The sequence below is a fragment of the Colobus angolensis genome, unplaced genomic scaffold (genome assembly GCF_000951035.1).
Source record: "Colobus angolensis palliatus isolate OR3802 unplaced genomic scaffold, Cang.pa_1.0 Scaffold386, whole genome shotgun sequence".
Taxonomy (NCBI): domain Eukaryota; kingdom Metazoa; phylum Chordata; class Mammalia; order Primates; family Cercopithecidae; genus Colobus; species Colobus angolensis.
In genome coordinates, this window is record NW_012117221.1 from 527277 (window position 1) to 552699 (window position 25423).

Sequence of the window (25423 nt, forward strand, 5' to 3'; positions counted from 1 at the left end):
TCAGGTAAAAAATAAATGTCTTGGCTTAAATAAGAGGGGTATCTTTTTTTTTTTTTTTTTTTTAAACAGTTTCTCACTCTGCCCCCCGGGGTGGGGGGTAGGGGCACGATCTTGGCTCACTGCAACCTCCGCCTCCTGGGTTCAAGCAATTCTCCTGCTTCAGCCTCCCAAGTAGTTGGGATTACAGGTGTCCACCACCATGCATGGCTAATTTTTGTATTTTTGGTAGAGACGGAGTTTTGCCATGTTGGCCAGGCTGGTCTTGAACTCTGGACCTCAGGTAATCCACCCGCCTCAGCTTCCCAAAGTGCTGGGATTACAGGTGTGAGCCACCGCGCCCAGCCAACAATTGTATCTTAAAATCACACTGACATTTTGATTTCAGCTCAAATGGATAATTTCTCCAAGAAAGATCACAGAGAACTGACCTTATTTGTGTCTGTCTCAGCTCTGGGGCAAGGTTTTGGTTCTACACTACTCTGTTAAGTATGGTGAGGGCTTCATTACAATGGGGTGGGATGGTAATACGTGCACCTCATCCTCTGATCTTTCAGGACAACGTACAAGCTTGCAATATTGTGCCAATGGCTTTAAGAGGAAACCTTTCCAGTGGATTAATGGCCTTGCGTCTGACATAGGTGCTTTTTGTCTCATTAACGACACCCTGACATCTACTGCTGGGCTGTCAAGCCTGATGGTGTGACCTCTGGCAGCTCAGGAACTCTAGGGTAGAGGAAAGTCGCTTGCTAAGTGGGTGAGTGGCTGGAGTGCAGAGGCCACTGCCATGTTCTCCAAGCCATGCCTGTCATTATTAGCACTTGCCATAAAGACTGTCATATCAGAAAAATACATAGGAAGCCCTGTATTTGTCACAGATGGCTATAGATGACATTACCATCAACTCTACCACCAGTTTAAAGGCTCTGCCTTTAAAGTTCTTGGCGGGGGTGGGGTGAGAAGATCTCTCCAATCTCATTCATTCAACTCACTCTGCACTTACCAAGCATCTACTACATGCCAAGTCCCCATTAGATAATAAGAATTAAGAGTCTGGGTGCAGTGGCTCATGCCTGTAATTCCAGGTGCTTTGGGAGGCTGAGGTGGGAGGATCGCTTGAGGCCAGGAGTTCAAGACAACAGGAATTAAAAGGTGACTGAGGAATAGAAGTTTCAGGTCATGGGAGCATCCTACGGTCATTAAAAACCATCTTTATGAGTGTAAGCATGACAAAATACACATACTAAAAATACCAAGTAAAAAAACATACAAAAATTTGCAGATGACTGATCAAAATCACATTTTCAAAAGTCCACTCAAAACTCACAGACAGAAATTCTGGTTGCCTGTGGCTGGCAGGACAGTGGGTTCTTTCCTTCCTTCTACTTGTCTGATTGGTGGGTTGCTGTCCTGATATTCTGTAATAAGTATGTACTAATTTATAATTTGAAAAAACCTCTCAGTTCCACTTTTAAAAACTGGCCAAACACAAAAGTGAGAAGTCAATTCTCATTATGGTGTTCATAAATAATTGCTAATGATGAATGAATATATCATAATCCATAATCCAGTAGAAGCTGATGAACACACTGGCAAACGAGTGCACAACATATGTCTATCTGATGTACTAATGAAATCCCGATGTGCAGTTACACATTAGTATTCTCTTAATTAGTGCTAGAGACTTTAGCAAGTGTTTCTTCTGCATCCGAAACTACAAACCGCCAGGGCGTCACACAGATAAACGGCCAACACTGACAATCATGCAGGCAGAGCTCTTACCATCCAGTTCCCACTCACATGCAAAAATACCCTTTGCACCCCGCCAGCCCTGACATTAATGCTTCCAGCCTGACCTCTCTGAGAGAGCCAGATTCAGGTACTCAAGAACCTGCTGGAGCTTCTAGAACCTCTTAGCCAAGAGGCCCAATGCAGACCATTTCCTCCACCGGAGCTCACCTCTTCTAACCTCTATCCATCCCTGGAAACAGCCTGAGAATCATCTCAAACTCCTCCCTCAACACCTAAGTCTAATCACTAATTACTTCTCCTTGTACTGCCAATGCTATAATGCTATTTCTTGGTGTGTGTGTGTGTGTGTGTGTGTATGTGCGTGCAAGCCCCTGCCCTAGTCAGTTTCCTTTCCCTTCTGTTACAGCAGCACCTCCTCACTGGGCTCCCAGTCCCAGTCTCGGTCCTGCTCCAATCCCTTCTCCCCATACAGCCAACGTGGCCTTTCTAAAGTGCGTATCCGGCCAGGCCTGCTGCCTCTTAAGAGCTTTCAAAGGTGTCACTACTGACTGAATGAAATTCTTTCTCTTTAAATGGGGCCCGAGGTCATCCACCTGTCCAAATTCTTGAACTTCACTCTGCAGCACCATTCAACTGCTGCTAACCTCTCTGCACTTTTGTGCCTTGGTTCCTTGACTCATGGTCTTCTCATCCCCACAATGGGCCTTCCTTGTCCAAACCTCCTGCACTTCTCTGTTCCTGAAGGAACTGCACTGCAGTCCTTGCTACTCCTTGCCTTCCTCACTGGACTGCAAGCCACTTGGGGACAGAGACCATGTCATATTCATTTATATCCCCAAAGCTAAGCTCTGGGCCTGGTATACTGTGGACACTCATTTGTTGAAATAAAAAGCAGTAACATTAAAATGCTAATTACTACTAAAGATTAACGTACCTTGTAGACAGAGAGCAGCTAACTCCACAGCTGTTTCATAAGGGCATTTCAATCTTGAAAAAAATAAAATGAAATTAATTCAAAATCGGAACTTAAGTACTCACAACCATATAAAATGTCATTAAAATCATTTTTCAAGAGGTAGCGATATTTAGATTTGTATTCTTAGTTTACATTTTTGCTGTCTACACTAAAGAATGCAACAGGCGGATTTGCACTACAAATTTCCCAAAGTCGATTCTCATCATAGGGCAAAATAACCCAACGTAGATATAGTTTCTATCAATCGTGTACAATTTTACTGAATTTGGCAAGAATGGAAAAGTCTGGAAAACAGAATGAAAAGTGTTCCCTTTGCCTTATTATATTTAAACATATTTTAAATTTATTTTATCTTGATATAGTATCTGCATCTTTTAAAGCTGCCTTCAAATCTTTCTTGAAACAAGGTCATAGCATCAAAAATAAACACAGAGACACTATATCGAATACTGCCAGGATGGCTGGATACACTCAGCATTCTAAGTCTATCTAAGGCATAGCCATAGAGGAGTACTACTGCAGATTTAGTGATCTCATTCACACGTAATATTTCAAATTTGGTTAGAAAAATAATAATGACATACATTGGTATAGCACTTCATAGTTTTCAAAGCCTTTTCATTTATATTATCCAATTTGGTCAATGCATCAAGTTTGTAAACCTTTAGGATGGGTGTTGCCAGTGAGCTCCCCCGACCCATCTCCCATTTTATAGATGAGGAACTCGGTGTTAAGGGCTCTTGCCCCAGGTCATCCAGCTGGAAGGGAGCAATATTGGGACTCGAACACCATTCTGCTTTGAAGTACAAAGCAGGCTAAACTGCATGTAAACTACAAAGTACTATACAAATGCAAGGTGTTGCCATTAATATTTTTCCAAACCGAGGACAATTTCTAGAGTTACACAGCCTTTAGTATGAGGAGCACAGTATGGAGAGAGAGAGGATTTAAAAAAAAGTACACACACTCATAATACACACACCAACCAAAGGTCTGTATTGCATAGCTGAATAAGGCAAATGTATACACTGTACAATCTACTTGTTCTATTGGTCTATGGAGTACATTTCACTGAGGTTTTTATAGCACATATTCTATAGAGAGTTTGCAAATTCGGAAAGTACATTTTAAATTTCCTTCAGATTATATTCAAAATCAGAATGTATTCTTGTCAATAGCAGGGGTTACTTTTTAGACTCAATATAGCCTTAGTTTTTCATGTAATAGAAAATATTCAATACAGATGCTGAAAAACGACACAGTTATAAAAGCTATGCCTGTTGAAACCTCCTATCTTTACGGTAAATTAATACTGCATGCGAAATCAACCACTTCAGTGCCAATGCTTCTTGTGCTCAATGATCACTGTGTGTTGCCAGAGGCCTAGTATTTCAAAGCCATTTTTAAGAGGAGAAAAGGAAGTGAGATGAGATGTCTAAAACTTTCTATTGGAATCAGAACATAACCTCTTTCCATTTCTTATATGCAGATGGTGATGAATGACACTTTTTGACTGTCCAAATACTTGTAAGTGTATACATACTAATAACGTATCTTGCTTGCAAATACGACAAAAGCCATTATGAATGGGACAGTGATGTGATCAGGGAGAGAGTTATTCCCAAATACACATCACTTAAGATATTAAATGGTCTTGGAAATGCTTCAAGCCATATAGTAATCATTTAAAATAGGATGATAATGACAGTGAATACAAGTATTAGACTCACTTTACAATGCCTGGTGCACTTTTTTTGAATTTTGAAAAGGGAACAAGGGTAAAAGAGTTAAAACAGTGAATTATTTTGAAATACACTATGATCTATCCTGGGTTAAGAGTCAGAACAAAAACATACTTACTTTCCAGAAAGAATGTCATGCCTGAGTTGTAAAACAAACAGGTACCTGACGAACATATGCAAAAGTCAATAGAGGGTAACTCTTTCCCAGCCGCTCCCAATCCCCAGCTTCCCATTGCAAACCCCACCCCACACACGGCATGGAGTTTTGTATTGTAAAATAGGAGTCCAAATCAAATGAGAACTTTGGTGGAAGCATCTCCTCTTGGGTCTCCAGTAAGACATCCCAGAACCTAGCTAGGAAGGTGAGTGCATGTGGGGAACTCGCAAGATACTTGTAGGATGAAACATGATACACGGCACAGTCCAATGACAGCCTCCACAACCCCCTTGGTGCTGGAGAAGAGAGCAGAACACAGCACATGGACATGCAACATGTCCAATAACCCAGGCAGGGTGGGGCCGCGGGGTCTGGCTCTCAGCCAGCTCCACCAGCCGATTCCAGATCTGCTGCCATGGATTGTAACAAAAAGTCTGCAGCTGATTCTAGTCAGAAACTGCTTGGGGATTCTTTTCCCCTGATGCAGTGTAACTGCAGACTCTTTTAAAACACAAAACAGGCGCGCGCGTGCACGCGCACACACACACGAAACAAGAAAAATCCCGGCACTGGACTGCAAATGGTTAGAGGGGTAACAAAAAATGAGAAAGAAAACAGCAAATAACACGCATGGGGTTTCTTCAGGTAAAAAATAAATGTCTTGGCTTAAATAAGAGGGGTATTTTTTTTTTTTTTTTTTTTACCAGGAGGATGTAGGCATCAGAACCACTCACAATGCTTTGTAAATACCAAACCTGCCTGTGCTCTGCTCCCTACCTATGGAAACAGAATCCTACACACAAGAGTGGCCTCTAGGAATCTGAGCTGTTCAAAAGCTTCCCAGGTGTTTCTGATTCACACAACCCGGGTTAAAAGACAACAGCTTTGATGACAGCTAGAAGCAGCATTCATAGAGGACTCTGAGGAGCAACACTAGACAGACTGTTTGTCAGAAATCAAGATCAGGCATGGTGAAGGTTCTAGTATATTCCAGAATGTTCCTGCTTCCTGGCTGGTGCTTGGCCACCACTGAACTTCACTTCTGAACTCAGGATACCATCTTGCATAGTCATCTCAAAAGAGACACAGTATTAACATGGCCAGAACTCTTGATTCCTATAGGAAAACCTAACCATAGCAGCCCAGCAGAAGCCTGGGTAACAGGGCAAAACCCTGTCTCTATTTAAAAAATACAAAAAATTAGCCAGGCATGGTGGCACACACCTGTGGTCCCAGCTACTAGGGAGGCTGAGGTGGGAGGATCACTTGAACTTGGGAGGTTGAGGCTGCAGTGAGCTGTGATCACGCCACTGCACTCCAGCCTGGGTGGCAGAGCGAGACCTTGTCTCAAAAAAAAAAAAAAAAGGCCCAGGGGAAATGGTGATAACCAGTCAGTCTTTAAGGCATTACTCATGGGTCATCTCCCTAAGAACCACCCAGCAGCCTACATGTCACCACTACACTCCATCACACAAACAATGACAAGGAGGCTCTGGGGATATCAAAAGCAGGAAAAGACTTTGTAGAGAATTTCACTGATGGAAGAGAGGCTAGAGGGAAACTCCACATTTAAAATGTTACTCAAATTTTTTTTTCTTCTTTCCTGTTTCTGAAGTCTAGGACACAGACATGGGCAAACAAAACATGAAAGAAATTCAGGCTGGGCACGGTGGCTCACACCTGTAATCCCAGCACTTTGGAGGCCAAGGCAGGCAGATCAGTTGAAGTCAGGAGTCTGAGACCAGCCTGGCTAACATAGCGAAACCCTGTCTCTAATCAAATATACAACAATTAGCAGAGCGTGATGGTTTGCGCCTGTAATCCCAGCTACTCAGGTGGCTGAAGCAGGAGGATCGCTTGAACCCGGGAGGTAGATAGAGGCCACAGTGAGCCAAGATCATGCCACTGCACTTCAACCTACACAACATAGCAAGATTTTGTCTCAAAAAAAAAAAAAAAAAGAAAAGAAAAGAAAAAGAAATTCAGGGGAGCTAAAAGATAACATGAAGGGATTTTAACAACTTTGCTGCAATTACTATGTCTTTTTTTTAAAGAGGGTTCTTTGTATTATAACAATCAAGAGAATATTTTGCAATCCCTTAAAAAATAAGATGGCGATTTAGGACTAAGAAATGCTTTTCCAGTATCTGTCTTCCCTTTTTGTAGTTGAGATAAAAATAAAACGTCACAGAGCAACCAATCAATTTATCCAGGGTCCAAGAAAATGGAAGTGTGACAAGAAAATGTATCTTCTAATTTCTATTCACTCAGAAAAAATGTCAAATTAAGCAAAGTTGTGGATTTTTAACGGAGTATCAAAGCACCGGAAAAATACTAATAACTCTTGCTGAGAAATAGAAAGACGGCAGACAGAAGAAGAGGCAAACCCACAATTGAGAAGAGTCATAAATGACACATAAGGCAAGCACTGCTGGGCGGGAGATTGTTCCGCATCGTGGCCTACCTTGTAAACTCCTCACGAAGGTTGTTTGGTTCTGAAGAATAGTATTTAACTCGAAAGTGCAAAGCATAAGCAGGTCCAACTAAACATTTGGAGATGGAAGGTTGAAGATGTTTTTCCCCCAGTTTTGAAGATCACAGGATGGACAAAAGGAAAAGCACGTTAAATCTATAACATCTAGCACGACATCAGGACAGCATAACTGGGCACGCAACCCTGGTCAATTCTTTTCAATCCTCGTCAGGGAAACTGAGACAGATGGACTTTTGTGTTGACTAAGACAGTTTAGCTAGTAACCTCATTCCAGGAGAAAACCCTAGTGATCTAGATGGATTACCTAAAAGCTGACATTTTACTTTCACCTCAATGCCACAGTACTCCAAACTGACAGCTAGTTTTTACAAAGTACAAAGTACAAACGCTAAAGGAAAGTGATGCAAAGTGTTCTGTTATCTAAAAACACTTTAAAGCACTTTTAAGAGAATATGAATTTTTTAAAATTACCCAAGCATAAACAACATTAAAAAATGTGGTTACCACACCTGTACATTGAGAAAGCTGTAGCAGACTATCAAAGATCCCTCCTACTCTCTCATCCTCTGAGACTATGTTGTAATTCATTAGAAAGTAGATATAACAGGTATAAAGCTGAGTTTCTGAATAGCAGATTAATCAGTGCTCACTGGCAGAGGCGTCTGATTTCAAACGAGAGCACAGTCGGTTTTTTCAATATCCACTAAACACTTTTATTCCAATTTTAAACTCTCATCTTTGGGCTAGCCTTAAGAAATTAAAAATCGTCCACTTAATACTGAATTGATTTTTAAAATGCTTCCAAGTTCTAATGAAAACGTAACACCTCAAAACACTGGCAAAGGAGTTTACTCTCAGAAAAAAAGAAATAAATGAGTGGGCTAAATTCTGCTTACTTACTTTTCATCTGCTTTTTTATGGGTTTGGCATGATCCAGCCAGTGCTGAAAGAAAGAAAAAACAGTTTCTTTAGGAATAGTTCATCAGCAAGGTTATTCAGCTCTCACAGTTACCGTCCTCTAAAAACCTTAGTAATTCTACCCATAAAAACCAGGGTTTGGATCACATCATGGGCTTTTAGGCTGAGAATCTGCAAACTGCTCAGGATGGTATAAAAAAAATTCAATGTTTATGCATATATGTGCATTTTTCTGCGGAGGGGACTCCCTAGTTTCTGGAAGTTTTACAAAGTGGTGCCTGAAAGAACATAAAATTCCTTAACTAATTGATCAGCAGAGCCACCAACTGCCTTTTCCTTCTGAGTTTCTCAAGTTACAGCCAATCTTCTCCAAGCATTCCAGGTCTCCATCAATCTAGCAAAAAGTACAATCTAGGATACCAATAATTTCTCATCATGCACTGGTCTTGAGGTTGTCATCCTAAACTCTTTGAAGTACAGAACTAAAATTCACAACCCCTTTATTCTTTCGCCAGGAAAATGAGCCACACTGCAAATGCAAAGGCAGGCAGGGATTTGCCTAAGATCATTTTGCTCTGGTCAATGAGGGCATTTTAACTTCCTCTAGCTTTGACCAAAAGAACTGCTTCAGTCTTATCTAAGGAGATTACAAAACCATCTGCCTCATATAAAAGTTTCCCTATGAAGTCAAAGTCATTGATACTGCTGTCTTGAGGAGCCTCAGCCACTTAACTTCCACGGAGAACTGCATTTAGGACTATTCTACTAAGCGCCTCTGTGCAGACGTCAGCTCCTGGAGGCCAGGGACCGGGCACTTAATTGTGACTGTTTCCTGTGCCAAGCACAAGGTATGGCACCCAGAAGGCCCCTGTTAGATTCTTGAGAAATAAGTATTAAATATAAATTATTTTTTAAAGTGAGGCAAGTAGGGACTGTTCCCATCACTTTATGTGGACCTAATGCATGCTGAAACTTCCCTGCTAGAAAGACAGCTGGGGTGATACAAGCAGAGTGGGCTTCTCACGAGTTACTCAGAGTCAGAGGCCATTCTGCTGACTGCCAATGGGCTTTCAGACACACTTGCGCCCTGCACAGTCTAATAATGAGGAGGGGCAGGACTCCACCTAGACAGTGTACTCCACACCTAACCAAAGAGGCCATTATGACTGTGTGGGAGGAGGGGGATAAGGAAACACAAAAGCGAATAACAGATGATTTATAACACAATAAACTGGGGGCAGTGCAATGGGAGAACGTGGGTTGTGGGGCTTTTGTCATCTCCACTCCTGGCTAGGTAGCCACGTAATGTCACCACAGCAGGATGCGTATCTCAGACGCACATGTGCAGGATGCTTTATCTCATTGTTAATAGCTTTGAATTGGAAATGACCTAAATGTCCATCAACAGAGATGGATTAGAAAATGGCTCATCCATATAATGAAATACTATTTAAAACTGACGTAGGCCTGTATTTATTGATGTGCCAAGAGATCCACAGCACAATGTTACATGAGAAAAACAAAATCAGGTGGAATCTCATTTGTATAAAATTATTATTTTCTATCTAGATATGTCCAGAAGGAATTGTAGAGGTGATTTTTGGATGGTGGGGCTGTGAATGCCATTTACTTTCTTTTTACCTTGCTGCCTAATTGTTTATTTCAATGAGAATATTATTTTTGGGGGTGGGCTGCCTTGTCACGTCCATATTCACTTGTTGTTTTATGAGTTCACCTCATTAGAATTAGACGCTGCTAGTGCCCTCCAACAAGCTGAAAACCCCCAACTTTGGCCCCTGGAGGGGGCTGATACAGACTTGATTTAAGCCTAATATTTACTTTCCTACCAAGTAACATGCTAATGGCTATGACTAAACCTGTTCTTCTCACTTTCAAAATAATTCATCACTCATCCCCTAGTCTAATTAGCCCATGAGAGGCTTATCACTTAAAGAAGCTTGTTCCATTTCTTTCCTTTCTTAAGTCTCCTCACCACTATTTTGAGTAGAACAAGTTGAGGCCTCCCTTTCCTCTTCCTCTACTGTCAAAGTCTCATCTTCAGCCAAGTCCAACTTGTGCAGTCTCCCCAGCTGTGCTTTTCCATCCTGGCTGTGTATTAGTATTACCGTCACTTGAGGAACTTTGAAAAAGTCAAAACTCAGGTCCCACCCAAGATGTTAAACAGAATCTCAGAGCATCAGTTTTCATAAATGCTTCCAGCGTGCCCGTTAAATATTTAGTACTGACGTTTTCCACATCCTCTCCTACCCAGGAAGAGGTTCTGATGATCTTGGAGATCTTGAAACATCCACAGCCCCTTCTCGAAACTGCTGTTTGGGCTGAGCAAAATCTCAAGCAATTTCAGGTTTTACAGGCTAGTCCAAGAGGTGAAACGGCCAAACATCTGTGGCTGGTGTGCATTCACAGGCAGACCACAGCCAGATACTGGTACGGGGCGGCTGACTGCTTTGCCCTCTGGCCACACTGTAAAAGGCACCCCCTCAGCCATTGTAGGCTGGGCTCCATCCTTCCTGCTCAGCCAGAGTCCTGCCCACAGCAGGACCTGCCAGGATAGATGTCTATGAAAAGTCTGGGGCTGGTGAAGCCGAGAATGGAACCAGAAATGGCTTCCTCATTTTAAAAGCTCCTTGACCCCTTGATGATGGGATCAGGTTTTGCTTGCCTGCATCAGAGGCAGTAAGAAACCCAGTCACAATCCTAAAATGAAAGATGACAAAACCTATCTTGTATCCAACCAGTTCAAAATGATCTGACTTTCTTCTTAGCAGCAGGGGCCTTTGAGACTCTGATCACTCATATTTTATCCCACAAGACCGCCTTGTGACTTAAACACTGGGGCAATGAAAGCCCAATGTAGCATTTAGTAAACTGTATCCTACACTCGGCTTTGAGGACAGCATTCAGCAGCAGCGGGACCTGTCTCAGATGTTCACCTGTGGCCTGGCTAAATATAGCCATGCTGCCTGTGGGTAAACGCCAAGGCAAATGGCTCCGGCCCTCTTAGCAGACCATTAAACCAGTCACTGGAAACAGACAGGTGCATTTCTCAGTTCAAATGGCAGGACATTTTACTCAAACACTCTAACGGGTGTTAGAAAGGTGGTTTCTAATCTGAATTTCTTATCCAAGTCTATCTGGCAAAATCCTTTCCATAAATCAAGATGTGCGAGATGATCTTGGCAAGGCCCATCTGTTCCAATAGTACCTCAATTCTGGAAATATGACACCCATAAGCCTGGTTGTAGAATGTAATCATCTCAAATCTACATAGGAGCAGTGGAACTACAAGGCCTCAGAGCAGCTCAGGAGTTAAATAGCATCTAACAACTCTCTGCCGGAACATCTCCTGAGCCTTCACCATTAAGTCTGAGTGATGAAACTCATAATAGGATTTCTAGTACCTGCAAATTTTCTTGGCTTATAAAGAGCACCTAAGTCAGGCACGGTGGCTCATACCTGTAATCTCAACAATTTGAGAGGCTAAGGCAGAAGGATCGTTTGAACCCAGGAGTTCAAGATCAGCCTGGGCATCAGAGCAAGACCCCATCTCTACAAATTTTTCTTTCTTTTTAAAATAGCTAGGCATAGGCCGGGCGCGGTGGCTCAAGCCTGTACTCCCAGCACTTTGGGAGGCCAAGACGGGCGGATCACAAGGTCAGGAGATCGAGACCATCCTGGCTAACACGATGAAACCCCATCTCTACTAAAAAAATACAAAAAACTAGTCGGGCGAGGTGGCGGACGCCTGTAGTCCCAGCTACTCAGGAGGCTGAGGCAGGAGAATGGCGTAAACCCGGGAGGCGGAGCTTGCAGTGAGCTGAGATCCGGCCACTGCACTCCAGCCTGGGCGACAGAGCGAGACTCCGTCTAAAAAAAAAAAAAAATAGCTAGGCATGGTGGCATGCATCTGTAGTCCCAGCTACTGAGGAGGCTGAGGTGGGAGAATCGCTTGAGCCCAGGAGATCAAAGCTGCAATAAGCTATGATCACACTACTGCACTCCAGCCTGGGTGACGACAAGACCCTATGTATATTAAAAATAGGCCAGGCATGATGGTGCACGTCTGTAATCCCAGTACTTTGGGAGGCCAAGGCAGGCGGATCACCTGAGGTCAAGAGTTCAAGGCCAGCCTGGACAACATGATAAAATCCCATCTCTGTTAAAAATACAAAAATTAGCCGGGCATGGTGGCGCATACCCATAGGAGAGTCCCTTGAGCCAGGGAGGCAGAGGTTGCAGTGAGTCGAGCTGCACTCCAGCCTGAGTGATAAGAGTAAGACCCTGTCTCAAATAAATAAATAAATATATAAATTTATATATATATATATAGTTTGTGTTTAAACTAGAGCTGGAAGGAATCTGAAGAGATAATCAAATTGTACCCAAAGGATGAAAAGAGGAACAAGGGGATGAATGCCTTTGGGGTTTACTGTATCACATCCATCCTCTGACTAAGGCTGGGGTGTGGGAGGTACAGCCCTGAAAAGAAGCAGAGCTGGAATTCAAACTCACAGCCCTGTCAGTGTCAGCATCCAGTACTCCAGGTTTCCACACCACAGACTAGCTTAAAGTGCCTTCTCTGCCTATGAGGGATCTTTCCTGCTCCCCATGATGACAAAGCCCTATAAACTCACTCAACACCAGCTACCTGCTGGTGTGAGATGATTTCCTTGGAATCATCTAAATCAGTGGTGGAGACCCCTTTAGCAGCTTCCCATTCAGCACCAGTATTTGCACATGGGCAGGAAAACACTCGGCCTGCCTCCCAGCATTCAGACACAGGCTGCAGAGAGGCCTGTGGCATTTTCTTTTTTTTTTTCCTTTTCGAGACAGAGTCTCGCTCTGTCACCCAGGCTGGAGTGCAGTGGCATGATCTCAGCTCACTGCAACCTCTGCCTCCTGGGTTCAACTGATTCTCCTGCCTCAGCCTCCCACGTAGCTGGGGTTATAGGCATGTGCCACCACGCCTGGCTAATTTTTATATTTTTAATAGAGACAGGATTTTGCCATGTTGGCCAGTCTGGTCTTGAACTCCTGACCTCAGGTGATCCACCTGCCTAGGCCTCCCAAAGTGCTGGGATTACAGATGTGAGCCACCACACCAGGCCCTGTGGCATTTCTTGAGCTCGGTTTACATTTCTTTGGACCACCATGCAAGGAGGCAGAATATCAGGGTTCAAGTCGCAGCTCTGCCACTCACCTGATGTGTGGCCACAAGCAAGCCCACCAGCCCCCGGCCAGCCCACCTCACAGTCCGGGTACCTGAGCCTCAGCTTCAGCCCCTGTGAACAGAACTATCCCCTAAGCACTGTCTATGGAAACTGCACTGAACCAAATGGGTGGAAGGAAGGGGTTTTGTCTGATTTCCTGCAGTTGTAACACAGATTCTACTCTTAGCATTTATACTCTCCTATGTCCCCTCCAGGTATACCTAGTAGTCACTGTTTTCTTCTTATAATTACATCTGAGATGGCAAGAGCACCCAATAGTGTCCACACAAGTGGCAAATGTGACGACATTCAGAACAATCATTAAAGCAAAGCCAAAGGAGCCGCACGAGTCCCTTTAGCGGCCACTGAACCCTCCCAGCAGGCGCCACATCTATGTACCAGCCTCACTATGCAGCCCTGCACCTCTCATTGCCAGATTCTATGCTAAAAAGGCCAGAGGACACACATCTGACAAGACTTGAGACAAAGGTCAAAATCATCTCTTTTGGATTCCTTACTGCAAAATGTACCATCAGAAAAAGCTCCCTTTTCATGTTGAAAAGCAGCTTAGGGAAGGACTTAATGGTGGCCACATCTACCCTCCAGGACACCTGCTCCCAAGAGAGGAAGGGAGGCTCCTGCTTGGTGGGGCTGTTATTACCACTGCCCAAAATCCCTGTCCCTCCTCTGCCTGGCAAAGTCCTCTCATTCTCTGTGGCCCACATCTGTTCACCCTTCCTCTTGGATATCTTGTTCATTTTATCAATAATATGTAGACAATCCCTCCTCCAGACACAGAGGAGACTTTACACTGGTCCTTTAGAGGACTGAATACACTGTAGTTCAGGGGATTACTTGTCTGTGTCTCCCAACAGAATGTGGCAGGTAGGGACAATATCAAGCTCATTTGTGCAACCATAGAGCTCAGCACTGAGTGAGCTCCAAGTCAAAGTTGGCTGAATGGTATTGACTGAACCTTCCCTTTCTTGCTTCTATATACATATGTACGCATGAACCAAGTGCATATCAGAGTCATATAGCCAAGTGGAAAGTACTGGACTTTGGAATGAGACCAAGTTCTGAATCCTGGCTTTTAACCTTTACAACATTCTCAGGAACACTAGTGTCTCTGAGCCTCAGCTTCATCATCTGTAAAATGGTTCTGTTTTATGGCCTACTTTATAGATCAGTGGATGAATGTTAAACAAGAGTTACACAAAGACTGCAGTTCAGTGCCGGGCTCAGGGCGAGAACTGGGTAAACAGCACTTATCGTGATCGGGCAGTGGGAAAGTGAGACTGTGCAGGCCTGAGCCCTTGGCTCTCAGAAGCAAGCTTTGATACGTAAACACAGACTCCCAGCCCCTGCTTTGAGCTGTACCAAAGTGAAATCTGCAGAGTGGGTTCCTGGATGGCCTCCTGTTTTGACATGGAAAAGGGAAACAGGAGGTCCTAGTCCCAACTGCTAAAAATAGGTGATATCAATAGGCTTTGACAGTTGCTTCAGGGCTGGGCAGGGCACTATGGAAACCAGGCCTGGCTCTTTTCAGGGAGCTGGGGATATAAGCTGGGTATGCAGAGAGCCATGCCAAGAGCCCTGCAGCTGCCAATCCTCTGATCTGCATGTCAGGGGCTGGGTGGGAACACCAGTGCTTGAAGGAGGCTCAATTATGGGGCAATAAGCCAATAGCCAAGTGAACCATTCCCTTCCGGGTCCATCTATTACCCTACTGTCCGCAGAAACTCCTCCTATGACATCCAATCACCTCCCAGGTCCTGTGAAAATCAATGACCCCAAAAGCCACCTCAGCAGGCTCTCCCCAAAGCCTCTTGTTTAAATTGGCTACGGCTTCTCCCACAGGCAATGCGGGCCTTACGGGTTTCCATCAGCTAACGGTACCTTTTTAGCAGGCTCACGCCGGGGGCAGTGATGACTTCTGGTCCCCCTCACACTGCCCAGCTACAAAGAGGAGACCCATACCCATGTCCCGGTTACAAAAATTTTTCTCCTCCATTAATTCTCTGAGCTCCTCAAATTCCCCATGAAATAGATGTTATTACGCTGCCTCCACTTTACAGCTAGGAAACTGAGGCTCAAGAGTACGAGGTTCTAGATTATGTGCCTTGTCCCCAAGAATCACCAAGTTAAGAGGAGGAGGTCCTAAGTCTTAGGATCTAATTTTAAAGTTTTATATATATATATATATATAATCTATATATATACACACACATAAATAATATGTGTATATATACATATATACACACACACATACACACACATATACATATATATATACACACACACACACACACTTAACAAACCCAAGGCCAAACAGTCAAATGGCTACAGAAGGCAAAATAAGATTGGCATAGAAGAAAAAACACTTTGGAAGTTCAGGATACGCTTCATGAAGGGTGAGAGGGGTCATCTGAGATGGTCTTGAAGGATGGCTTTAGTTTAAACAGGTGAGAAACAGCAGAAGCAGTAACAGCACAAGCAAAGGCACAGAAGTAAGGGCAGGCATCATCAGACCCAGCCTGTAAGGAGTCCAGCTCAGAAAGCAAAGATGGGAATGACTAGAGGGTCCTGGGAGCTGCTGCTGCCACACAGCTCTTGCATTCTCAGAGCTGGAGGCAGATGAGGACCTCCGCCCTCCCACCTGCTTTTGCCTCATGTTCGTAGAGTTGGATGCTGGAAAGGCCTGAGAGCCTGAGCATCTGCAGGTGTCTAGCCTGGGAAAGCCACCTGTATCCTGCTGTGAACACCCCTCCTGCTGCACAGTGACAGGGCACTGGCAGGCGGGAAAGCCTGCCAGCCAAGTCAGCAGAGGCTCGTGGCAAAGGCCTTCATAATGGAGTCACAGACTTGGCTTTCTGGGAATCTGAGTGGCTAATGAGGGGTCACTGGGGATGAGGACATGCTGCCAAGGCAAGAGGCATAGGTTCTAATGGCAGAAATGAAAGATACCTTCTCCTTTCTAACTAGAGAAGGCATTTGGAGCAGACATGCCAACCTCCCCTTTAGACTCAGAATGACTGAACATCAGAATTGTAAGTTTTCTTGGAGAACAGGTCCAAGTACCCCATTTTACAGATGAGAAAACAGAGGCCAGAGGAGCAACGCAGCCTATGTAAAGCCTACCAAATGAGTCAGAGGCAGAGCCAGGAACGAGGTCCAGTCTGACTTCTAGTCCAGGGCCATAGATATTCTGAAGCCAAAAATACCACATGCTTTAAGACACGTAGGAGAAGGCAGAATCAAGAAGAGTTCCAGGGAAGAAGAGGGCTGGAGAGTGGCAGATGCTGGAAACAGGTGGAGGACGCTGGGGACAGAGAGAACTCTAAATGTGGCATTCAGGAAGCAAGTGGAACTAGGACTGCCGCTGCAGGTGTAGAGAGTTGATGGAGAAGCAGGCATGCTCCCTTCATGTAAGGCAAAAAAAAAAAAAAAAAAAAAAAAAGATGGACAGAATCAGAGGTGTAGGGGAAGAAAATTCAAGGAGTTTTAGATGACCGACCGCAGTCTTCTCAGTAGGTGAGGCAACTGCTGGAACAAAGTCTCCGTGGGGACTGGACTAAAGGTCGGTGCTCAGATCCAGACATGGACCTGTCGGGTGGCCAAGAGTCAATCTGGGGCTACTGAGGCTCAGGGAGCAGCTAGGGGGCTTGGACTCTGCTGAACCTGTGATCGGTGCTGATGCCAGAAGGCACAGACTGTAGCTCTCTCCAGCAACGCCTGGCAGGCTGGGACAAGCCGCAGAGGAAACAGATGGGCCTGCGTGTCAAGGGGAGGCCAGGGGACAGTCACAGGGGCAGGAGAATCAAAGGCCAAGTGAGGACACAGGTGAGGTGCCCTAGGCCTGGCTCGGGCTGGGAGGAAGGCCAGGGCAGGAGGAGGCTGGGAGGGGAGAAAGGGCAGAAGGGGACCACTGTGGGCCAAGTCCAGAGGGAGAGGAACTGGGAAAATGGATGGAATCAAGGCAAGTTATCCTGGAATGGGGACTGGCAGAATCCTGGATCTTGGAGTGCGGGTGGTGACAGGACCCATGGGAATCTATGTGGGTCTCGTCAATCTGCTCAAATGAAGCTTAAATGACAGGAAACAGTGTCCAGAATATACAGGAGGGCCAGTAACTTCAGTCCTGAGGCTGCCCAGAGGAAGAGAAAAACTGAGACACCAAAGTCCTTGAGGGATGCGAAGGACAGTCATGAGGTCAGAGGGTAGGACACTGGTCGGCCCAACTTCATAGGAAGCAGAACTGGACTGAGAGGCGGAAAGGGAAAAGCTGTTCTGCTCTTCTCCCGGGCCAGGTAGGCGGAGTGAGAGTCTCTGGCTGAGAAGTGAGAAGGAACCAGGAGGGTTCGAGGAGGACACAGTTTGAGGAGGACACAGTTTGGGGGCGGGGTGGGGTGGCACAACAGGAAGTCCTGAAGATGCAGAAGTGGCTGAGGTTGAGGGACACATCTGCACAGGGACACCCAGTGGGAGTGTCCACCCCAGAGGCACTATAGCCAGGATGCATTCCCATCCAGATTCCAATCTGTCACCTAAGGACTCAGCATCTCACATTCTCCAGCAGACCTAATTCCCAGGCACCAATTTTGTACATCTTCACCCTACAAATGTCACATCTCACCTGACAACTTCCAGATACAATCAGGAAGTATCTGGTAAGTATCTTCCAGTAGACAGCCTTAACCATTATGAGGAGCTCCAGGTCTCCAGCCCAAATATCCTGACCAGGGAACCCAGCCTTCAACACACTGTCTAAAATAGTGCTTCCCCTTTCCCCCGGCTACCCCTTCCTCGCCTTTATTTTTCTTGACTCCTATTACCATCTGGCATATGACATATCTATGCGCACTGCTTTATCCACAACGCTCAGCACAGGGCCCAGTGCATAATGGGCACTCCATAAATAGATTTAGATTGTCGAATAAATTATCTTTGAAACCCCAAGCTAGATTTTGCTGGGAAGGGGAACTATGAAGTCATTCCTGCTTTTAAAAAGAGTGGGTCTGAACTGTGTGGAGTTCACTCATTCTAACATCTCCACTGTCAACAGTTCTGTCTCAGGCAAAGCAAGTAAAGAGCTGACCTAACACAGCCTCCTGGAACCTGCAAGATGGTTCCCAGTAACACCAAGACCTGCTCCGACCCCATCCACCCCCAATCCCACTAAGCCTGGCTGGCATTCAGCTCCGTTCACAGCACCTGCTTTCTACCTAGGCAGACTCTGTGAGAAGATGGTGGCGCAGCTTCTTCTGCTGGTTAAAAAAACAACAGCACCATTAAAAGAGTTTCTTTCTTCTCTTTTTTCTTTCTTTCTTTTTTTTTTGGAGACAGGGTCTTACTCTGTCACCCAGGCTGGAATACAGCCACTAGGGAGGCTGAGGTGGCAGGATTGATTGAGTTTACTGCAGCCTTGACCATCCGGGTTCAATCAATCCTCCTACCTCAGCCTCCCTAGTAGCTGGGACTACAGGCACACACCACCATGCCTGGCTAATTTTTGTATTCTTTGTTGAGATGAGGTTTTGCCATGTTGCCCAGGCTGGTTTTGAACTCCTGGACTCAAGCAATCCACCTGCCTCAGTCTCCCAAAGTGCTGAGATTACAGGCATGAGACACTGTCCCCAGCCTAAAAGAACTTCTGTAATGATGTTTCTTCTTTCTACCTTTTCTAGAAATGTCCTTATAATGCATCCCTAATGCATCCCATTCACATCCTCTCCTGGTTATTGGCCACTTCAAGGGTGAGGCATCCTACAGGCACTGTGATGCATGGCACTTGGGCACCACAACCACCATCCCAATGCCTGTTAACTGGCACAGTATCACAGTTTTACTCCTGTTTTTCTCTACCCATTTCCAGCAACTATAGATGTGCAATTAGCAATGACAAGCCAATCTGTTCTGAAATGAATCAAAGCAATAACTTACCGCAACCTGGGCAGAATCGAGGAACTGGAGGCCAAAGTAATCTGTTTCCACAAGGTCCAAGTGATACACAATCTGATCAAACAAATCCTGGCCTTTGGCATGTTTCTGAAAGACAATTGGGAAGATGAAAAAACTTAGGGTGAGACAGCTAGATAAGAAAAAAAAGGTTAAAAAAAACTCCATTTCTCTTTGTAAACTGCATACATGTCAGCACACACAAATTTTTAAATTAGTAATTAGTTTGATTATAAGTGTAATACAAACTCATGATTAAAGAAACTCAAATGCCACATAAAGTTAAGAATCTAGATAACCCTGTTAACTTCTGCTAGTCTCTTTTTACAAAAAGAATACTTTTTGGATGAATACCTACATGGGAAGATAAGCTTTGCCAAAATCAGACATGCTTGAAGAAGGGTATAACAGGGCCTTACTCTAGCATAGCGAAAGCTGGGCTGTTTCTCAATGCAGGCAACCTTACTTAGGAAAGAAAGCTCATCCTCTGAAATTGGCTCTTCCAGCCTTCCGATTTCACAAAGTAGGTAACCAATTCTCAGGGAAACCCGAAGACCTGCTGGAAGTCACAGGTCATGAACCAGGACTCAAACTCAAATTCCATCCAGGTTCATGCCAAGGTTTTGACTATGTAGTATACACATGGGGCATGAGCACAAGAAAGCAGTCGGAGAAACAAGGGGTCAACTCCTGCATCTGCCACTTGACTTCGTACAAGTCACTCCTCCTAACACTTCTATTCCTGACCCTGTAAAATGGGCCTCAGGATACCTGCTCTCCCCACCTCTCCTTGGGAAAACTGAGAGAGAGTTCGAATGAGAAACCACTGCAAGAGTACTAAAGTCTTTGACAAATGAAAAGGCTTCCTAAAAGTCATCCAAGCAGAGCAGACATGCTTCTCAGATAAAACGACATCATTGTCAATGGATCCGAACACAAATATGTTTAAATCTAAGTGCCATAATCACAAAGAAAAATAAAAAACCCAGCTCCATACGATGACTCCAGTGGCAACTCCTTATTATGGAAACTGGTAAAGAAAGGGAAAGAATCCAGCACTGACTCTCCCTTTAACTGCAGTACTGGATAACCTAAGAGTAGACGGCAGCATATGCAAAAATTAATTCAAAGTGCATCAAAGACCTAAATGTAAGAGCTAAAACTATAAAACTCTCAGAATAAAACATAGGCATAAAGCCTCATGACTTTGAATTAGACAATGATTTCTTAGCTATGACACTAAAAGCACAAGCAACAAAAGAAAAAATAAACTGGACGTCATCAAAATGTGAGACTTTTTTTTTTTTTTTTTTGCTTCAAAGGACATCGAGATGTGAAGAAAGCGCAGACAACCCAGATGGGAGAACACGTTTGCAAATCTAGACTTGCAAACAAAAACACAAATATCCAATTTAAAAATGGGCAGATGTTATATATAGCTAGTTCCCCCCAAACATACAAATGGTCAATAAACACATGAAAAGATGCTCAGTATCCCTAGTCATTAGGGAAATGCACATCAAAATTACAATCAAATACTACGTCACACTCACTAGGATGGCTATAATTAAAAAGGCCGGGCACAGTGGCTCATGCCTGTAATCCCAACGATTTGGGAGTCTGAGGCGGGCGGATCAGTTGAGATCATGAGTTCGAGACCAGCCTGGCCAACATGGTGAAACGCCGCCTCTACTAAAAATACAAAAATTAGCAGGGTGTGGTGATGGGCACCTGTAATCTCAGCTATTCAGGAGGCTGAGGTGGGAGAATCACTTGAACTGGGGAGGTGGAGGTTGCAGTGAGCCAAGATTGTGCCACTGCACTCAGCCTGCACAACAGAGTGAGACTCTGTCTCATAAATAAATAAATAAAAAGACAGATCATAACAAATGCTGGAGAAGTAGAAACCCTCATATACTGCTGAAGGGAATGTAAAACCGTGCAGCTGCTTTGGAAAACAGCCTGGCAGTTCCACAAAGGGCTAAACATAGAGTTCGTTGCCACATGACCTAGCAATTCTACTTCTAGGTAAGAGAAATGAAAACATACGTTCATGTAAAAACTTGTACACAAATGATCACAGCAGTATTATTTATCATATTCAAAGGTAGAAACAACCCAGATACCTATCAATTGATGAATGGCTCAACAAAACGCAGTGTAACTGTACAATGGAATATCCCTTGGCCGTAAAAAAGAATGCAGTGCTGATACGCACTTCCACATGGATGGGCCTAGAAAACATTATGCTGAGCGAAAGAAGCCAGACACCAAGGGCCACCACACATCAGATGATCTGTTTATAAGAAACCTCCAAAGTAGGGAAATCTATAGAGCCAGAAATTAGATTAGTGGGTGCTTCGGGCAGAGGGGTTTGGGGGATGAGAGCTAAGGGGAGTACGGTTATTTGTGAGGGGGAAGGGGGATTTAAATGAAATGTTCTAAAATTGGTTGTGATGACAGCTGCACAACTCTGTGAATATACTAAGAGCTGCTGGATTGTACACTTTAGATAGGCAAACTGTATGACATGTGAATCTAAATAAAGCTTTTAAAAACAGTAGGTCGGTGGAGTTTTTCTTTATTGAAGTATTCCAACAAATAAATGAAGAAGAAATAATAGAACTGCAATATCATTACTTTGCAACCCCTAATGGGTGGTAGGCTCTAAGCACTGAAGATCAGTGGCTACTAACATCACGACAGGAGACAACTAGACATTACGTACCTCCTGATAAGAACACCCCATCACCTAAGATGTAACCTTGCTCCCCAACCTCTCTCTCCGCAAGATTTAGCCTGTGAGAACCAGTCAGGACAAATGATCTCATTTCTTTTTTTTTTTTTGAAATGGAGTTTCACTCTTGTCGCCCAGGCAACAAGACTCATTGCAACTTCTGCCTCCTGAATTGAAGCGATTCTCTAGCCTCAGCCTCCCGAGTAGCTGGGATTACAGGCATGTACCACCAAGCCCGGCTAATTTTTGTATTTTTAGTCTGGTCTCAAACTCCTGACCTCAAGTGATCCGCCTACCTTGGCTTCCCAAAGTGCTGGGATTAGAGGCATGAGCCACTGCACCCAGCCAAATGATTCCATTTCTTTAGGAAAGAGAAGAGATAGAGGGGATATCTACAGATTAAAAGAAATGTAAAAGACATGTTTTTCTTTCTTTTTTTTGAGATGGAGTCTCGCTCTGTCGCCCAGGCTGGAGGGGCTGGAGTGCAGTGGCGCGATCTAGGCTCACTGCAAGCTCCGCCTCCCGCGTTCACGCCATTCTCCTGCCTCAGCCTCCCGAGTAGCTGGGACTACAGGCGTCCGCCACCACACCTGGCTAATTTTTTGTATTTTTAGTAGAGACGGGGTTTCACTGTGTTAGCCAGGATGGTCTCGATCGCCTGACCTCATAATCTGCCCTCCTCGGCCTCCCAAAGTGCTGGGATTACAGGCGTGAGTCACCACGCCCAGCTAAGACATGTTTTTCTTAAAAGCTAAATGAAACTGCGATGTCTAAGGATGCACACTTGGGTGATAAAACTAGAGAAGAACAAGGAAGTGGCCACAATAAAGTCAGGTAATTGTTGATCTTGTGGCAAGGTTACACTAAGGGTTTCTGGGCGGTGGGCAGGGTTCTCCCCTGACTTGTGTCGTGGTACCAGGATGTCTGTCTTCTCGTAACCCAGTAAACTGGGTTTTTACTTTGTTTTCTTTGTGCAGCTGTATTTGTGTGACACACACAACAGCAATAACACAAAGTAAAAACAAAAAATGAGAACTGCATCACGGGATTACAGTCTTCAGGCTCTTTCCTTCCTCGATATACTCCGCCAAAGGCAACAGGTCAACAGAAGCAGAAGGCAGGATGTGCAACTGGAGAAAGGAGGCTGGGGGGGTGAGACGGCCTCATCTCTCTACCACAGGGATGTAGGACTATGGCACATCAACACTCTAGAATACTGTTCAGCCATTATAAAAGATAATTATGAAGATGAGATAAAAAACAAGGAAAATTTTAACGACAATGTTAGACTTTAAAGGAATAAGCAAGCTGTGATTACAACTAAATAAAAATACATATGTGTTATGTACATAGACTGCTTGATAAAAACAGGAAATTTGCTAAAATGAACATAGTTGTACAGATACTCCTTATGATGGGATTACATCTCAATAAACCTATTATAAGTTGTAAATGCACTTAAGGCCAGGCACAGTGGCGCATGCCTGTAATTTCAGTACTTCGGGAGGCTGAGGCTGGAGGATTGCTTGAGGCCAGGAGTTCGAGATCAGCCTGGGCAACAAAGCAAGACTCCATCTCTACAAAAAAGTAAAAACAACAACAAAAACATTAGTTGGGCATGGTGGCATGCATCTGTAGTCCTAGCTACTCAGGAGGCTGAGGCAGAAGGGTCTTCAATTTGAAGTTTGAGGTCGCAATAAGCTGCATTGTATCACTGTACTCCAGCTTGGGTGACAGAGTGAGACCTTGACTCAAAAAAAGAAAAGAAAAGAAAAGAAAAGAAAAAATGCACTTAATACATCTAACCTACTGAACATCACAGCTTAACCTAGCCTACCTTAAACGTGCTCAGCAAAAATCATTGAACACAAAGCCTATTGTGTAATAAAGTATTGAATATCTCACGTAATTTATTGAATAATGTACTGAAAGTGAAAAACAGAATGGTCGCATGGGTACCCAAAGTATGGTTTTCACTGAGTGCATTATTACTTTCACACCATCATAAAGCCACAGAATCCTTAGTTGAACCACTGTAAACTGAAAACCATCTATATTAGGACGGAGCACAGAGAAACTGCGGGTGGCTCTGTTCCCAAGTTTTTTTTTTTGTTTAAGACAGGGTCTTGCTCTGTTGCCCAGGCTGGAGTGCAGTGGCAGGATCATAGTTCACTGTAGCCTTGAACTCCTGGGCTCAAAGGATCCCCCTGCCTCAGCCTCCCCAGTAGCTTGGATTACGGGCACACCCCAGCACATGGGCTAATTTTAAAATATTTTGTAGAGGCGGGGTCTTGCTATGTTGCCCACGCTGGTCTTAAAAGTGATCCACCTCGGCCTCCCAAAGCACTGGGATTGGAGGCGTGAGCCCCCGCGCCTGGCTTCTCCCCAGGTCTTAACAGTGATCTTCTGGCAGCTGTCAGAGACCAAATACAATTTCTTAAAAATCACCATTCTGGTACTTTTCCTTCTTGACCTTAACAACCCATCCTTTGGGTATTTTTTTCCCTATTACTATCCATCGCTACTGGCTCTACACAATACCTATTATCATGGCTCCAGTGCTTCATTAGAGAATCTGCTAGTGGGACAGAACTAGTTAAGTAACACTTTTAGCAGCAGGATGTGGCAGCAAAATTGGGCCAGGAGGAAGTAAGAAACCTGTGCTCTAGTCCCAGATGCACCACCAACTGCAACCCTTAAGCAATTCACAATTTCCCCAAATCCATATTGCCAACCCAGACTGATCCTGCAGCAGCAAATCTGCCATGGTGCCCTGAATACACAGGGCCACCAAAACTCAAATGGCCCCAAATCCAACCTGTTCCCCACCTGGGTCTCTCTGTTTTGGTTCCGGGCTGACCATCCCATCACTCACAGAGTACTAACTGAACCATCACAGTTCTACTTATGTAAAATGAAGAGGGTTAGCCTGTTTCTGTCTAGGTCATTCCAAATCTCACTTTTCTGATGCTTCTAAAATCTTAGAAACATTAGTGTAGAAGGGACTCGAGGTGGAGGTTGGGGAAGGGATCTTTCGAGGGGTGGCAGGTCCCTCCTGCCATACTAGACGCTCACTGAGCAGCCTCCGGGGTGGAAGACAGCAGGGGCTGGGGGATAGGTACCATCTTAACAATTCTGATGCGTTTTTTATATATCTGTAACTGCCCCTCCCATATGTCCCCTAAGTATGTTCTTTGTTTGCTACCTTCTGCTGGAAGAGAGAATTCCTAACAGCCCTTTCCAGCTTCAAGAATAATCTGGTTGAATTATGAGGGCTGGAATGGAGGGGTCCTCCAAACAGGGGATCCCAGTGGGTTACCAGGTAGAATGAAGACAAGGTGATCGAGGTCACTGCCCTTGAAACCACCATCTCTCACTCCTCCCAGCCTGCAATGTGCCCTCTCAAAACTACGAAAGCTCCAGGTAACTTACTTTGCCTGCACTGCCAGCCTGGACACCTC

At 44.5% G+C, this 25423-nt stretch overlaps 1 protein-coding gene across 1 annotated transcript in view; it reads right to left on the reverse strand.

The window, feature by feature from the left end:
- EPB41L4B (erythrocyte membrane protein band 4.1 like 4B) overlaps positions 1-25423 on the reverse strand; it is a 149582-nt gene that overhangs the window by 89130 nt on the left and 35029 nt on the right. Inside the window, exons 2-6 of the mRNA XM_011954584.1 lie at positions 19211-19315; positions 8019-8061; positions 7089-7167; positions 4586-4630; positions 2684-2736 (exon numbers count right to left, since the gene is read on the reverse strand). Of these exons, the coding sequence (XP_011809974.1) occupies positions 2684-2736; positions 4586-4630; positions 7089-7167; positions 8019-8025 (184 nt within the window). The 5' untranslated portion in view covers positions 8026-8061; positions 19211-19315. The remainder of the gene's footprint in view (positions 1-2683; positions 2737-4585; positions 4631-7088; positions 7168-8018; positions 8062-19210; positions 19316-25423) is intronic.